At 43.0% G+C, this 17623-nt stretch overlaps 2 protein-coding genes across 3 annotated transcripts in view; both read right to left on the bottom strand.

Annotated features, from left to right (window-relative positions):
- Positions 1–2295: 2295 nt before the first annotated feature.
- LOC310877506 (protein FAM163A-like) lies at positions 2296–4489 on the bottom strand. Its single transcript, XM_083791383.1, has 3 exons — positions 4433–4489; positions 3214–3328; positions 2296–2775 (listed from the first exon to the last, which is right to left on the bottom strand). Exons 2-3 carry the CDS (start codon positions 3304–3306, stop codon positions 2395–2397), a joined length of 474 nt encoding a protein of 157 aa, XP_083647509.1. The 5' UTR covers positions 3307–3328; positions 4433–4489; the 3' UTR covers positions 2296–2394.
- Positions 4490–14471: 9982 nt separating this feature from the next.
- nrd1a (nardilysin a (N-arginine dibasic convertase)) overlaps positions 14472–17623 on the bottom strand; it is a 30172-nt gene continuing 27020 nt past the window's right edge. For both annotated transcript variants that reach the window (XM_083792081.1, XM_083792080.1), the window contains exon 32: positions 14472–16395. In XM_083792081.1, the coding sequence (XP_083648207.1) occupies positions 16174–16395 (222 nt within the window). In that variant the 3' untranslated portion in view covers positions 14472–16173. The remainder of the gene's footprint in view (positions 16396–17623) is intronic.

A 17623-nucleotide genomic window follows, 5' to 3' on the forward strand; every position in this document is an offset into this window, starting at 1 on the left:
GGTCAGTATTATAATCAGTATCATGGTCAGTTGCATGGTCAGTATCATATCAGTATCATGTTCAGTAGCATGGTCAGTATCATGGTCAGTTGCATGGTCAGTATTATAATCAGTATCATGGTCAGTTGCATGGTCAGTATCATGGTCAGTTGCATGGTCAGTATCATATCAGTATCATGGTCAGTTGCATGGTCAGTATCATATCAGTCAAAGGAAATAGAGCATGCACCTCCACTCTAGCCCAGGTGCTAGACAAAAGGCAGTACAATAGAAGAAATAGAGTCTGCAACACTGGTATGAAAAACTCAGCTCCACTGGTTTATTTGATTCAACGTTTCGATCCCTTAGGATCTTCTTCAGGAATGAAGAAGAAGATCGAAACGTTGAATCAAATAAACCAGTGGAGCTGAGTTTTTCATACCAGTGTTGCAGTATCATATCAGTATCATGGTCAGTAGCATGGTCAGTATCATGGTCAGTTGCATGGTCCGTATCATGACAGTAGCAAGAATATCATGCAGACATGCACTAAGGTCTTTAACTGTTGAACCAGGGCCAGGTTGTGACTCCATTGTGGAAGAAAGACAAAGACATTCTCCAGGCAGATATAAATGTTTATTCCTCCACAAAAAAGGAACATTTTGTGAAACAATGTGGACATTTCTTTTGTTGTTGTTTAAAATAGGGTCTATTCATTATCAGAGTATCCCGCACGCAATCTAGTACAGGCTCTGAAAAATAAAATGTCCCAACCATCCAAATTAATTAAGGAACTAGATCTACCTAAATAAAGGGTAAAAGTCCATTTTGATACATCAGGTGCTCTTTGTGGTGACTTGCTGAAGTATATCGGCTAAGCTGCAGTGAACACCAGTGCAGAGTGAACATCTAAATAAACAAATAGATACAATTATATATAATGTACCACTTCTCCCCCCCCCCCTAAAATAGGTGACAATGCTTCTCAGAACTGCTTTAAACACCTGTTTTCAGTCATTTAAAAAAGTTTCAAGAATGTAAATGATTTCGAAAAACAGCCCAGCCCGTCTAGAAGCTATTGCACCTATAATGACATGCCCAAAATAGGGAGGTCAGGGTCAAAGTGGTTATAAGCTAATCCTGAAGTAAATACCTCTTACTTTGTTCCTACTTTTATCTCGCACGCACGCATGCGCGCATGCACACACACACACACACACACACACACACACACACACACACACACACACACACACACACACACACAAAGACAATCGCTAACATGGATTAAAAAGACAGAAGATTAGGGAGGTTTCACTGAGACAGGTCTCCTGAGACACTAGCTGAAACCCTGACACTCCCACACTAAAACCATAACACATCTGAAAGATCCACAGAGTCAGGCATATACTGAAGAATAATACTGCATTACTTTTAACTTTACTGTACCTACATATCACAGTTCATGGATACAAAATTGATTAAGAAAGTTGAAGTTGTGTGAGTGTGATTAATACATTTAAGTTAATAGTTTTGATCTAAATGTCTCTACACCCTTTTACTTTAATATCCAAACACCAAGACTACATCCTGATAGTCTAGAGATGCTTTCTTTGCTTCATTCTTCCTCCATTTAAATCTGTAAACATTAAAAATGTAAGTAAATCACACATCTCAATTGAAAGACACTCACTACCATCTCAATTGTCTTTCATTGAGCTAATTTGGTTCCGATTAAGAAGTTAGACATCTCACTTTAGTTAGACTCCAAATCGGTATAGGAGCCTATAGCCTAATTCTCAGAAAGAAGGTCTTCCTTTCCAATGCCACGTTTCTCATGACAAAAGGCAGAATATCCCACATGTTTTACTTAATGTCATGCCTCTGAAACAAACCAGCGTTCTGTATTCGGTTTAAGACGACAATCTTAACAAGTAAACAAAAAACAAAACAAGAAACTGATAGCCCTCAAGTACAATAAGCCCGGGGGAGGGGGCTAGGGGGCAAAGGCTCTCACTTTATGCTAGCTGGGATAGAGGGGCAAACAATGTCAAGGAGAGCTACAGGAACTGAGATGGGGTGTGGGTGAGTAAAAGGGTGGGGTCAAAGATATACTAAGGTTCTATTTATTCTGGGTGTATGTTTTGACCTGGAGACCACACAGCCGTCATGGATTGCACCTCTACAGTCCACCCTCTGTGGCTCAAGAGGAGTTTGTCCGTCTGACACGGAGGCTATCACCCGGGTCACAATGTTCATCGGATGCGTGTGTCATAGTGCATGTCTGAATAGCACGTGTTTAACTTCAGAAGACTCATGTTTGCTCATGTTTACACTTGAATGAGCATTTGTCCGGCATGTTAGGTCTTCTGTGCACGTCAGGAGTGTGAGCGTGTTCATCGTGTGTTCACATTGTCAGACCTCGGTGCTGTAGGGGCGTGGCGGGGATGGGAACATGTCCGTGCATGGGCTGTCGTATCTTATGGGGGAGGAGCCCTGCGGGTTGATGGACAAGGGGAGACAGACAGAAGGGTTCTCGTAATACGTGTGGAAGCCAAGACGCTCCCCGCCGTTGCGCACGTCGTCGGTGTGTCCAGGGCGGAGGTAGTAGGGTGAGCAGGTGGGGCAGTAGTTGCGTTGGGGACTGCCATTGAGCCGGTCGAGGGACACTGAGGTGACCGCAGTCCCGTCCATGGCCAGGGCAGTGCACGCATTACAGGCAAAGTGGGAGTGGGACTCGGCTCCCGCCGTGGAGGCCACATCCACCTCCGACTCATTCTTCTTGCAGCAGTAGTACTGGGAGAGATGGAGAGGGAGGTCTGATTTATACTTAGTTACATGAGAAATAGCAGATCTACAAACTCACAATGTGTAGCCTTGCAACACCTTGTGAGCTTGTAGATCTGCAATTTTTGCTGCATGACACAATGCCCTACTATGAAACAGGCAAAAGGAGAAACGATGGAGAGGGGGATACAGGGATGGAGAGATAGAACTCAATCTCATAATTCATTATTGGTAATATTGGTCATTTCTAGACAGACAGATACTGAAGCATTTTAAGCCAATGAAGCTCATTTGAATTGAACTGAATTAAATTGAATTGAAACACGCACACACACACACACACAGGTCACACACACATACACATACACATACACACACACGCACACACACATACACGCACACACACATACACACACACACACACACACGCACACGCGCACAACATACCTGGAGTCTACAGTAACAGAGCACTGCTACAATGCACAGTAGTATGACACCGGCGAGAATTCCTCCGGTTATAACAACAGTTCCCGCTGACATTCGACCAGCTCTCCATTAAACCCTCCAGGGAGAAGCAGACAGAGAGAGAGAGAGAGAGAGAGAGAGACAGACAGACAGACAGACAGACAGACAGACAGACAGACAGACAGACAGACAGACGACAGACAGACAGACAGACAGACAGACAGACAGACAGACAGACAGACAGACAGACAGACAGACAGACAGACAGACAGACAGACAGACAGACAGACAGACAGACAGACAGACAGACAGACAGACAGACAGACAGACAGACAGACATGTACTCATACAGTATAAAAAGATTTAACAGATACGTGTAAAACCCACGTATTAAGCCATAACAGAATGCACATAATTCTTCATGATTCAGCCTGCAACTAACACTCTTACTGATAGATTTAACCTTTATGATTCTCAACAGGCAATACCATCCACACAAGGCCATCATACTGTACCTGCAAGGTACGAAATAATACACATGTTCTTGGAATCATGTGGAGGGTTTTTAAGACACGGGGGCTTTTAGATGTACTGTTTAAGTTTGTATTATTTGCTGTATGTATGTGTTTATAAATGCCATTCCATTAAGGACCACAAAAAAGTGTTGCAGACTCCAACAAAAAAATTTAAGACCATTAGTGACTCTGGACGTTAACACAAAAATATAAGACCTATATATTAGACAATATTACTGATCTTTGGTAATTAGATTTTGAAGTCTTGAAGGAGCAGCAGTTCTGAAGCTCTTGGAACCCATTACCCTTATCCTATATTCTCAGGTAAGATAATCAAAAGCATCAATTAATTAAAATGTGTCAGTAAACTTCACATTCTAACGTGGGAAAGCACATGGGGAAGCCCTTTATTTGTACGATTTGTGGGAAAAAACACATCTAAGGTGGGAAAGCACATGGGGAAGCCCTTTATTTGTACAATTTGTGGAAAAATTCACCCACTCTTTTACTTGTAAAACCGTGATGTGACAATTGTGAACATTGTGATGATGTGATCAGTGTAAACCAGCCTCCAGGTAAAATGTTCACTGGTGGCTTAATGTTAACATGACTGTGAGAGAAATGGTTTCATAACCTAAGGGAATGGACTCACTCAGCCGAGCTGTCTTAAAGAGCTGGAGACTCACATTAGAAGACAGCAGGAGATGGAGAGGCGGATCATGCTGAGAAGGTGGAGGAACATGACTCAAATCCTCCTCTAACTGCAACCCCTGCAGAGGGAGGAAGAGTCGGGAGGAGTGAATTAGCATGAGTGCAGTGCTATCCTCGGCTCTGACATTACCTTCTAACGCTAGACGCAAGGAAGCTTCTTGAATTCATTGCACATCCTTGATTAGTCACTCTAGCGACTCATCTGTGTCTTAGTTAATACAGGCCAGCACCAAAGAGACATAAGTACATTTAACATAAATCCCCAACCTGGCACAAATTGTAAAATAATATGGGAGCCCACATACTGCCGCCTGGCCTCTCCATATTGCAGTGTGTGATATTTTAGCATCCGTTCAGTAATTGTACTGCACTATGCTTACCAGACCTGCACATAACAGCACAAATCATTCTTAGTATTTTGTATTGTCCCTTGGCTTAGACAAGTAACTGTAGTCTGAGAGTACTGACGAGATGGGTCCGTTTTACTGGGCCAGGACGGACTGTATCTGGCTCATCAGTTGCAGAATAGTATAATAAATATTATTATTAATAATATAATACATTTCTGGTAGACATTGTGTTACCGGTTAACAAACAAACACTGAGAATGATCAGATCTATGCTAGCCGCAGCCACAATTAACATATAAAACAAACAAACTTACTATTGTACTAGTACAAGTACTACCAACTGTGTCAGGAGCTGAAACCTTGTGTAGATTCATCAGGATGCAAAAGATTGTGGGATAAAATGTGGGGAAAAAAACTTGACAAAGGCATTTACAAAATATTTAACAAAGAAGGAACTCAAAACTGAAATAATCAGAGATCTGTTACGTCAGAGATGTGTTTGTACAATTCTGACTGCAGCAGACCTACAGTATGTGCTGTGAAATTGGATGTGAGCCCAGATTGATTTTGCTTCCCCAAAAACTCTGTAAACTGATCCAACCAAGCGCTGTGAAGAAAGTGATTTATACTTTTGTCACACAACTTGTCACTTGACAGATGACAGATTTTAAAGCTAACAATGCAATGTTAGAAAGGATTAGGTGAGTGAGTGAAAGAGTAAAGGGATAAAAAAGACAATGTATGTGGGTGTGGGGTGGGGGTATGTTTTAGTGTGTGGGAGCCTTAGAAGTCCTCATCACACAGCTCCTTGTGTGCAGTATCTCCATTGCGTCATGGCACTAAATTATATACACGGTGAGCCAGGTTAATGCTGTTAAAAGCAATGTGAAGTCTCTCTGGCTCTCTCTTTCTTTCTCATTCTATCACTCCTCTGTCCATCTCACTCTTTTACCTCGGTATTCTACACCCCCACCTCCTCCACCACCGTTATCCATACTCCCCCTCCTCTCCTCCCTTTATCTTCCATTCAATCTTTACTCCATCTGACTGCCACATGATGCCACACAGCATAACTCAACTCCCCATGGCTTTTCTGTTCAATTGAGAATGCTTAATTGATATTGATATGGCTGGCATTGTCTCACTTTGCCAAAGCAAAGTAAAATTCACAGAAAAAACACAAAACACCAAAAATAAATTCACTGTCAGATGATCTATTCTATGCCGGCATAGACAGTGAAAATATAAACATATGTGAAAACCATGTATGGAGGTTAGCCTAATGGCAATGTGAAATGTCAAGCTGTTTGCGAGATCAGCTCTGGACAAACACAAAGACAAACAGACACACAAACCGACCCCGATTACAGGCGACTAGTTTCCTGCAGAGACTCACACTGTGATAAATAAATTGATCATTGGATCAACATGAGAATGGTGGTTCCAATGTGGTTCCCGGAGGTCCCAGACCTCATGTGGTCAAGTCATTGATTCCATTATATAAAATGTTAAATAAGTTAAGTTAAACATTTCAAAGAAATATAAAAATTAGCTCTTGACAAAAGTCCTTAAATTGTCGCTTCACTGCCATCTGGGGACCCCCCAAAACCATGTGGGGAACACCCCTGGGGGTCCCGACCCACAGGTTGAGAACCACTGGGCTAATGATCACAGTATAGGTGAGAAAAGTCAGGCTACGGGCTACGGCTACTAAGGCAGAGACAGGAAGGACATGCTACAAAATAAGATACAACAACTGGGGAAGAACAGAGGGAGACTGACTGAAAGACCTAAACACCGAATACAGAACCAACTGAACATAGAGCTACTGAAACTAAACAATCAGGAAAACATGACAAAACACAAAAAACTAAACAGGGAGTAAGAACACAAGATAAAAATAGTCTAGGACCCCTCCTGTTTCGCTCTACTATAAATCTTTTGGCAGAAAATAAATATTCAATATTTTCGCAGAACGTTTACCCAAGAATACGGACACAATGGTTTATGTGGTTAATGAAGAAAATTTCCCATGAGTGTAATGTGATGTTACTTATTGCAACGGTGGGTCGCATTTACTATGAAAACCTGCATTTCTGTGTGTCACATCACACCTCCATATATGGGCACACCTCGTGACATCACACCTCCATCTCCATATATAGAGCTGACCTGTTCTGACATTCCAATTATGTTGATCCCTCCCCACCCATCCTTCCTTTGATGTCTCCCTTTTGACTGATACCTGTCCATTCAAACTCTAGACGGGCCCGCCCCAAAGTTATTAGTGCAGCTGCGCCTGCAGGCAGCCGGCGAAAACTAGAGTTCTCAACAGGCCCAAAATTTAAGGGCCCTACCTGGGCCCTCATCAAACCCTATACACTCAAGACACTGCCAAGCACGCACATACACATGCACATGCACGAATGCATGTAAGCATACACAAAGACTCCAGTCCTTATACCCCTTGGATTTAGTTGTGTGGTTTTAAAGGAACCTAGTCTACGTTGTTGCAGTGTTAGCTTAAATTTCTTTATTCCTATTATTTGGGAGTGACACCATTATGTGACAACGTATAAATTAGTTTTTAGTCTTAGAGGAGGGTTCTGCCAAAAAAGCCTGTAAATTATTTACACTGGGAAGTGACGGGGTCCCAAGTTAATTCAATAGGCTTCTCATTCAGACTTGTATTAAAACTTGTATTCTATGAAATGAAGCCCAGGCACCAGCCCAGGTCACTTCATTATTGTGTAGCCTACTTTGTATCTCATTCTGCGGGTAGGGTTTTGCATGCGACGCGCGTGCGTGTCCACGCGTGTGTGATTGTGTGTCACACTGTATTATTTTGACCTTCATAAAGTGTTATTAGGAGACGGCTTATTTGCTTTATTTGGGAGCCTATATTTAGCAGTTTGTCTTTTCCTGACCTGGTGACCAGCAGGAGAAGAGAAGCAGCCAGCAGTGAGGTGTCACAATTTGATTCACTCTCTCTGTGGGAAACTAAACAAAATCCTAACACTTGTGTTAGGTGTCATATACGGAACAGTACATGCAAAATGTGCTCAACAGTACTGCAGTGGTTCCCAAAGTGGGGTCCGGGGACCCCCAGTGGCCCTTGAGGGAGTTCCAGGGGGTCCCCAGCTAAATGATAGTTTGTAACCAAATGGTCCCTTATGGGTATGTAACTCTGAGAGTGTGCAATAGAAATGCCATTAAACGGGGGTCTGTAGATTAATATGCATGTCAAACTGAGGGTCCTTAAAATTAAACTGGTTGAGAATCACTGCTAGAGCCGTAAAAATCTTATAGGAGTCTCTGGCATATCATTTCAAATGGGGGCCCACGGGCCAATTAGTGTGAATTAGTGTGAAAGTTTGGGAACCACTGCAGTACTGGATGCACATCCATGAAGGAAGCATGTATGTAACAGGTGCACGCATGAGCACACACATGTACAGTATCTCTGCTGTCGGGGGGAACTCCAAAATGTTCATTTTTCAGGAAATGAAAAATATACATTTTTCAGGAAATAAAGAAAACCTTATATTTTTAAAACAAAGGAATACAGCCTCATCAAAGTTGGTGTTGTAACTTTATATTGTCAATTACTTCCATGAGAGGGGGAGAGGTGGTGGAGTTAGTTGCTTTAGCATACATTTTGAGGGTCCAATGGAGTTAAGAGGTTTTGTCCAAAGCCCTTTTTACTACTTTCCATTGGTTCAATATTTTCGAAACAACACACAGACATAATTGTAATAATAATCAAAATCTACAAAATAACTAAAGTTTCCAAATAAATTAAGTAATATTTGGATCTGAGATATAGTGAAGTAAAAGTATGGAAAATTGGAAGTGAAGTATACAAATACCAAAAAAAGAAATACTGAATGTACTCAGTTGCTTTACACCAGTCCTTTTTCATTTAATGGCATTTCAATCTCTGGGACCCCCAATTTATTTTGTAAAAGTAAAATCAATGTTAATTTAACTCTGAGAGTGTACAAATGGAACCAAATTGACCCCAAGTACAGCTCAAGGAAATGATGTTGACGCTTGACGAGGGAGAGAAGAGGAGACCAAGTAGGCTATATAAACCCCCTGGGGGTTTGCCTTGAGAACCCTTTTTGTTGAGGGCCATTCTTACATAATGTATAAAAAGGAATTGATAACATTTTTAAATGTAAACATCGATTGTTGTTACTATCGAGTGGAAAATGCAACAACCAAAATGATGATTCCACGAATTAAATTATGTTAAATGTTTTCTATAGAATTCAGCTCATAATGTGCCTTTTGTATGTGGTTTTGTTACTTCTCTTATATGACTGTTGCTTTTAGAGAGTAGTTAAACATGAGAGAAGAGGATGGTGGAGTGACATGGAGAGGAGCAGAGAGAACAGAAAGAGAATAGCTCTTATGGTATATTTTAACAGGGGTGGGGGGCTATAGCTGAGTGGATCCTTGATATATCCATTCTTAAATAATGACATGAATATTTCGGAGAGGTGGCCTCTAACTTTGCACTGGAAATCACGGTGAGCCCTGCAATTTTAAAGCCCAGGGGCTTCAATTATTCAGATTTCATTCCTTTAACAATATTTTTCCATCACAGGACAATTTAGCCAGGTAGTAGAATGTGGACTTTCCCCCCCCCCCCCTTTCCTTCGCCTCTGAAAAAGCACTCATCTCAGCGTGTGAGGAGAAGAACACGTCCAACATCTAGGACAGAGACATCGCCTGAACAAAAAGAAACAATGGCAATGGCAGCTATAGGGGGAAAAGTGGGAGATAAAAGGACTACACACTGTCATTGTCAGATTCCTCTAAAGGAATTCAGTTGTACATTTTCCCATTTGACTGGTACAGCACATGATCATTTACGGTACGTATATTCAAGTGATGTGAATTTATGTCAGTGCCTTTAGATCATTCACTGTCGAGCTGTCAAGCTAAAGGTTCAGCGTATTCATATAATTTTTTTCATAAAAAACATTGACCTGTGGTTAAAGTGATTTTGATGCTATTATTAACTCATTTTGCTGGGGACCCCTGTGGGGGTCCCTGGACCCTTTGAGAACCACCGTGTCCACAGCATGTCCCCATGAAAACGTTCTCATTCATTTACTACAGCCTACTATATTTAATGTACACCACGTGAACCATAGACAGACAGACAAGAACAATAAGAAAGAAAGAAAGAAATGCCCATAGCTTGACATGCACACGCACGCGCACGCGCACACACACACACACACACACACACACACACACACACACACACACACACACACACACAGCTTACCTGTAGTAGGCTAGTAGTAGTAGAGTAGTCACCATCTGGGGGATGGCATCTTGGTATCCAGAGTGGACAGCGCTGCAAAGCCCCCTGGGAAAAGAATGCATGGCATCAATTATTGCCATGATGTCACGAGATGCCACAGGGCACAGGAGGAGTGCCATCATTATTTAAGCCTGCAGAATTAAGAGCTGTTTATCATCATTTGATGGCCTGGAAGGGAATATGTTGTTCGACCGTCAATTAGCACGCTCACCCATACATGGAATCTTATTTCTTTCATTTAGGATATCTATATCACTCATTACTTAGGCTATTCACCCCCCCCACTCACTCATTCTACACGACCAAAACTAATCTCCACGAACGATTTCCCCCCCGCGACATGCGTATAGGGCTATAACGTTCGTTAAAGGAAATTATTAACATTAGTCTATAATGTTTCCATCAAATCAATCTCTATTTTGAACATAGGCTACAGAGCTATTAGCCCATTTTAATCGCACTTTCACTCATTAAGCGGTAAGTAACTGATCTGCATAAGTGGCAGATGGACACACGAAGAAAGCTTTTAAATTCAATCGCTTGAAAATTATGAAAAATCCCTCGACAGAACCTTACCTTACCTCTTTGCTTCAAGCACAGCTGTTTCTCAGCGCCAGCGTTTTTTGGTTGTTGAGGAAAAGGAAACCCCGTGTTTTTCTCCGTTTATCACTGCTGGTTAGTGATCAGTAGGCTTATAGGCTATAGGTACTAAAGCGTCAGCGGCGTATAGCCCGCGGAGGCTGAGCTCTGCTTCGTTTGCAGAATTCCTCTCACTGATCATTAAAAAAACACCGAGAAGAACCCTCATCCGATTTCACGTTCTCGGGCATCCTCTGTTTTTTCTTTTCTTCCGTTCACTTCTTCCGAAGTGCCAACGGGCCTAGGAGGACATTTCAAGGCACCCTCCTCTCTCTGAAGCGCTCCAGACAGATATCATCAGAGGTTGGTCCGCCGGGTGATGAGTGGCATTGCTCGGCATGGCTCCGTCCGTCCTCTTCGGTGCGGCTCCTCGCGGGGAGTTGAGCTGCCGTGCCGCCGCTGGTCCCCGGAGGAGGAGAGGAGGAAACGCAACAGTGTCAGCTGAAGATGTGATAGGCCTGTCACCTGTGGGAGGGGTGACGACACATGCAACGCTTTGTGCCATAACGTCACCCGAGACAGCAGCGAGACTTTTGAACGCCGTTTAAGCGTTTTTCATTTGCCTGTTTAGTGTCAGTTATCTTATAATAAAGTAGGCTATGCTGCTATAGACTAAAATGAAATATGCATGCTGAAACGGGTGTGTGGGTCTGGGTGTGTTAATCATTGTGTTAATGCCTAAATCCCAGTCTGTAAGCCTCTGTCCATGGTGCTGAAGTTCAGTCCCTGCAGGTATCTATTCTATATTGGAGAAGTTGTACCCAACAGGCAACACATGGCAAGAAACCCAAAGCCACAACAGCTACGTCGCTATTGCAACACCCACAACACCATATTACACACTACACCCACACACACACTCACACGGCAGTGACGTCACACACTTACCTTCGCAGTGTCCGGGACCTATCTCCTCCTATCGCGCCGAACGCCAAAACTCGACACCACCCGCCAAACACTGGCACTGGCACTGCCATCAAAAATGCCTCCCTTCCACACTCACGCCGCCAATGCATTTGTTTACTACAAACATTATCGCCCGAAGCACCCACACCCCCGGAACACTGTTGCCCTTTCACCACGCTAAATTCGCCAGGTCTATGCAAGAGTGCACAAATGAAATTACATGTGAGAAAATTCATTCACAAGCCCACAAATGCCATTCAAATGCCATTCAACACACACTACGACTCGCTTACAATTCGCCAACCTGGCAACTACGACCCCGTCTTTTAAGCCACTCCCCTGTGCTGCTCTGATCTCCGAGTCTCCCTGACAGTCCTGTCTGCAGGAGAATAAAACAAGGAAGGAGAGGAATCTTCGCCTCACGATTTTGCTTATTCCTTCTAAATCACTGTATATAAAATATCGCTTACTCAGCGAATCTCTTAGTTACGTCAACATTGTTCTTCCACAGAACTTGGTTTGTTCCAAACTATTACAATTACACCGTTCGAATTCGCCATTTCGCCTGCCGAGTACTTTTCATTGTGCACACACACACGCACACGCACACACACACACACACACACACACACACACACACACACACACACACACACACAGGAATAGCCGTGCAGCCTATACACGGCGCCAGCGAGACAGGACGTTATAATCTTGAGTTTCATTAAATAACTGTCTTTCTCCGCACGCGCACGTGCGCACACAACATTATTCAACTGAAATGCGTAACGCCAATATTGGGCTAATATAGGTAATATGCTACCAATATGTGGGTAGCCTACAGCCAGGGACTTACCCACGGAATGAATATATAGGCCTATAATCATCTATACCAGGGCTGCCCACACTTTTTTTTACTTCAGAGCTACTTTCAAAACGACCAGCAAAATAAAACTATATCATCCCATTGGTTTTTATTTTTGGTATTTGACTTTGCTACTGATGATTGTACGCAACAACAAGTATTGCATTGTGTGTTTGAGCTGACAGGCCCTTTTTGATGTCAATCAATCAAGTCATCTCAGGTCATCTCAAGCGGCAGATGCAAAAATAGTTTTTTATATTAAAATTATATATATTTTTAGGGCCATGTCATGTGGTCTACCTGCAAAGCCTTTGTGATCTATACTGGTAGATCCTGATCTACCTTTTGGGCACGCCAAAAATGCTCCCCGACAGCATAATCGGAGCAAATACCGGGCAGTGTGTATGAGCCATAAAGTGTTGACTACACTACACTAATTAGGACACATAATAATAACTAATAACCCATCCGTTACTACATGTGGAGTCAACTCCCGCAATTTCCTTCTTCCCATATGTGCGCGGCAAGGTAACTCTGGGATGAGCGGCTAAGCGGCCGCGAAATTCTAGTAGTAGGCTATCAATATATATGCTTTATATATTTAGCCACACAACACAAGCAAACATCAGGCTCGCTCACACATAATTTTAAGTTAATTGAATTGGACACAAATATTTTCATCATTGCACATTTGCCAAAATTGCCACTCGTGCGTCGAGTTTAGCCTAATGCAGGTTGTTGCAGGCTTTAACTTGCATTTCATTTGAGCTCGAGCGGCTTCTCCTTTATAATTGCCATCAAAAGATTTAAGTCCGACTGACCGTCCGTGACACGCAAAGTGTTTCATCCCTGATTAAGAATAAGAACAGGGATTAAATATAAACTTTGATCCGGAAAATGTCTCACTTTCCCTCCCTCCCTCTCTCTCTCTGGATGAGTTGGGTTTCTAGCGGGGGGTTGATGAAGACAGGCCAGCGGGAAGCTGGAAGATTACTGCTCAAATTTAATCAAATCGTCGACACTTAGGCCTACTTAACAGCAGTTCAGACGATCTGCCCCGCTGCGCTGATTGATTAGAAGCAGGCAAGCAGCAAACACACATAGCCTAGTAGAGGCTACAAACACATGCGTGTGTGCGTATTGCGTAAACATGCCAGCAGCCAGAACGTCCGGACCACTCTCTTGTGTGTGTGTGTGTGTGTGTGTGTGTGTGTGTGTGTGTGTGACTGGCTGACTGTCTGTCTGTCTGTCTGTCTGTCTGTCTGTCTGTCTGTCTGTCTGTCTGTCTGTCTGTCTGTCGCACACACACACACACACACACACACACACACACACACACACACACACACACGCACACACACGCACGCACACACACGCACACACACACAGCGTCGTCCCCGCTTCATGGCTTGAGTTCATTATAGCCTTGGCGGGGCTTCTCAGAGAAGATCACAATGACAACAGCAGGATACAGTCTAGGCCAGGTCTGGAAAGTTTTTACTCAGGGTGAAGTCAAGCGTGTGGCACGCGCACGCCCCCACCACCAGTAGGCACAGAGCATGACAAGCCACGTCTGTGCCCGCGCTAACGTGGTGCGCGTGCTGAACAAATCCAATTTTCTGCTATGTGGGGGCGCACTTGTCCGTACACATTTGCGACGACACACTACTACTTATTTGCGTATGCAGCCGAGTTGTTCTACGAAGTGGAGACAGAATGAGAATGAGATGGAATTGGCTTTGACATTTAAGCTATACACGACATTTGCACCAAACCTTTCTAACAAGAGCCACCAGTTAGTGTTGACAGCGCAAATCTGGTCCCTGTGAGCAGTCGTGCGCTGGCAATTGCCTAGTACCAGTAAGTCACTGTACTGTTCGCTCTTGTGCAACATAACTTTGGAACCAAATGTTGCTATTCAACTGGTTTATAGACACAATGAATCGCTGGATTGAACATGTTTTTCCCTCTGCAAGATTTGACATAGGGTTATTCCAATATCTGTAATATTTGCAAAAATGCAGTACGCCTATAGGCCTATGGATGGAGATTTGCATAAATACTACAAGAATGCTCTTCCCAGCCTTCTTGCTACACACAAAGTAAAAACGCACCAAGAAGATGAGTAGCCTGCTCTTCAAGGAAACGGGTATAATTTCATCCAAGAGTTACTTAGTTGACAGTTTACTATGTGCCTTCCCTGTGAACATGTTAGGCAAAACCTACTGTATTAACACACCGTTTTGCCAGACTCACTTCAGTTATTAATTACATCAGTGGCACAAACCCAATGCAATGTCTAATTCAATTCTGCCTCCTTTCATGATTGTACAGAGGCACTCATGCATACACACACACATTCTCTTCCCTTGGGGGATTGAGTAAGCAATCAGGTGTAAGCCATGCATGAGCATCAGTGTTTGTGTGTTGTGCAAAACCTTGTCCATAAATTCAACTCCAACTCCTAGGAGGTTATGCGAGGGGGTGGGGGGGAAACCACTAATGATGCAACCCGCTCCGAGTCATCAGCGTGTAAACATTTACTGGCATTGTGACCTGGTTGTTTTTGTCATATCAAAATAGATGCATAGATCTCTGTCTTACTTTATTGCTCCCACCCGTTTCAGCAACATACCACTGCCATATACCTAAGGCTGCAACTATCAATTATTTTATTAACAATTATTCTATGAATTACTTCAACTTCAATTCTGAGTGACTAAATAGATTTGTCACACTTTACTTTATCAAACAACGCTCACTGGCATCGAGAAGTGCTGAGCTTATAGATATGCGATTTGTGAAATCTTTTGAAAAGTTAGATAATCAATAATTTTATTTAAATCCATTACTTTTAGCACCCCCAAACATCACACAATGGAACCACACCGAGCATTTACAGTTACACTAACTCTCCAGACTGCCAAGGATCTTCTTATTAAAAAAACTTTAGACACTAATGTGTTTTCAATAGGAATCACATGATTTTATTCAACCATTACTATCTCATAACCATTTCATTTCACAGTGTGATTGTGTTAGCTAGCAACAACCGTGCACAGCAGAGCTGGAATTCAAGCACACACACACACGCACGCATACACGCTTTAGGAGTCCAGAAGATTCTCAGCTGAGAGGAGAGGAGGTTGTGGTTTCCGCTGCCTATTTTCTCATTAGTTTAGTTTGTTGTTACTTCTGGGAGATAAAAGCAGTCAGATTACAGCATCCATATCAGCATAGCACATGATTCATTTGATTTCCGTACGGAAGCAATATGATGTCTGGCAGCGCAAAATAAAATGTATTTCAAATCAAATGTCCCAGATGAGCTGGCATAAGGTAGATGCTCTCCCTGTGCCTCATGGTATTAAAGACAGAACAGGAGAAACAAAATACAGGTTTCACTTTACCGATATATACTGTGCGTATGGGTATATGTGTGTGTGTATGTGTCTGTGTGTGTGTGTATCTGTGTAATAGTGCTCCTAATAACGGCAATGAGGAGTCAAGGCTTTTACAACCACCCACCATCTCTTCTGATGCTCTGCTTTAACAAAATGAGGGCACATTCATCGACCTAAAACACAGACAGTTAACCTGTCTGTCAGTTCTGTGAGTTTATTTGAGGATCTTGTGGTAGGGGAAGAGGTGCAGATTCTGGGTGAAAGCAGGAATGTCCATGATGGCCGTGGCATCGGCCATCTTGGGTGAAGCAGGGAGGAAGGTAAGCTTGGACACCTCGCCATACGTGGAGCTGCAGAACTCTTCCACGTCGCCTGTCGAGTCTTCCCTCGTTTTGCCAGCATCTGCATCATTCTCCTCTGGACCGAATCCCACCACCTATCAGGGAAACCATAGAGTACGTCCATAATATGCAAATGAGGGTACAAGAATAGTAACTCCTTTTCAGAGTCACACACACAGACACACACACAGACGTTGGCAATGCACTCCACACACAGCGTCCCGCCTTTAGCACGCTCAGTGGTGTGGTGTCTCTCATGGCTGCGGGGGCTAGAGGAACGGACGGGGGGTGCACGGCCAACTGGTATAAGAATTACTGAGTAGAACACACACACACACTGACAGTGTGACCCCACCATGTCACTGTTTGCTGCTAGTGTACATGCCTTTCAGTAAGCGCACACTGTTAGGATATGCAAAGACTACTAAGAAGCAGCAAACTGATCACACACACACACACACACACACACACACACACACACACACACACACACACACACACACACACACACACACACACACACACACACACACACACACACACACACACACACACACACACACACACACACACACACACACACACACACAGCTCATTAGATTCCTGTCACTTTAAGAAGCTGAACCCAATTTGGGCCAAACCAACTCCCCTTCTAGGGAGGGGGAGGATTGCCTGTCACAGAGGGACATCGGAGGAGAAAAGGACTTTTGGGAAAACTAAAGACTTTCAAATAGAAGAGCTACAAGCTCAACTGGACTGTGAATGTGAATATATATATATAGGAATGTTTGTGTGCCCAACCAAGCAGAGTTGACATGTTGTGGATCATGTTGACCCCTATTCGGTTGGTCCAGTCTAGTGGGAGGGGCCATGGGGGGTATAAAGCTCAGAGACTGAATATCCCAGTCAGTCTGTCTGCTCACTCTGCTGGTGTTGGTCGGGGAAGGAGCTGTCTCTGAGGAGGTGATGTTATTATGTTATTGTTTGATGCCATGGTTTACATAGATCTATTATTGTGAGGTTTATTATTATATATATATATCACTCATTCTTGAGATGAGGGACAAAAGTGGAAAAAACATATCCCACACATAAGAGCCTTATTTATGTTAAAAATACATTAATTCATAAAAATAAAAGCACTTGCAAAGTTATATGTAATACAGTTGTGTATTCTTATGACATTCATTTCATTATAATTATTTTCATATTCCATCTGAATTAGTTAAAAGCAGGCTCTGTACCCAAAAATGCCTGTATTTAGCCTGTCCCCAGCAAGTGGTCACAATTTCAAACAGCCAAAAAAGTGTCTAATACTGACAC

This window comes from Protomyctophum parallelum (assembly GCF_964188405.1).
Source record: "Protomyctophum parallelum genome assembly, chromosome: 20".
NCBI lineage: Eukaryota > Metazoa > Chordata > Actinopteri > Myctophiformes > Myctophidae > Protomyctophum > Protomyctophum parallelum.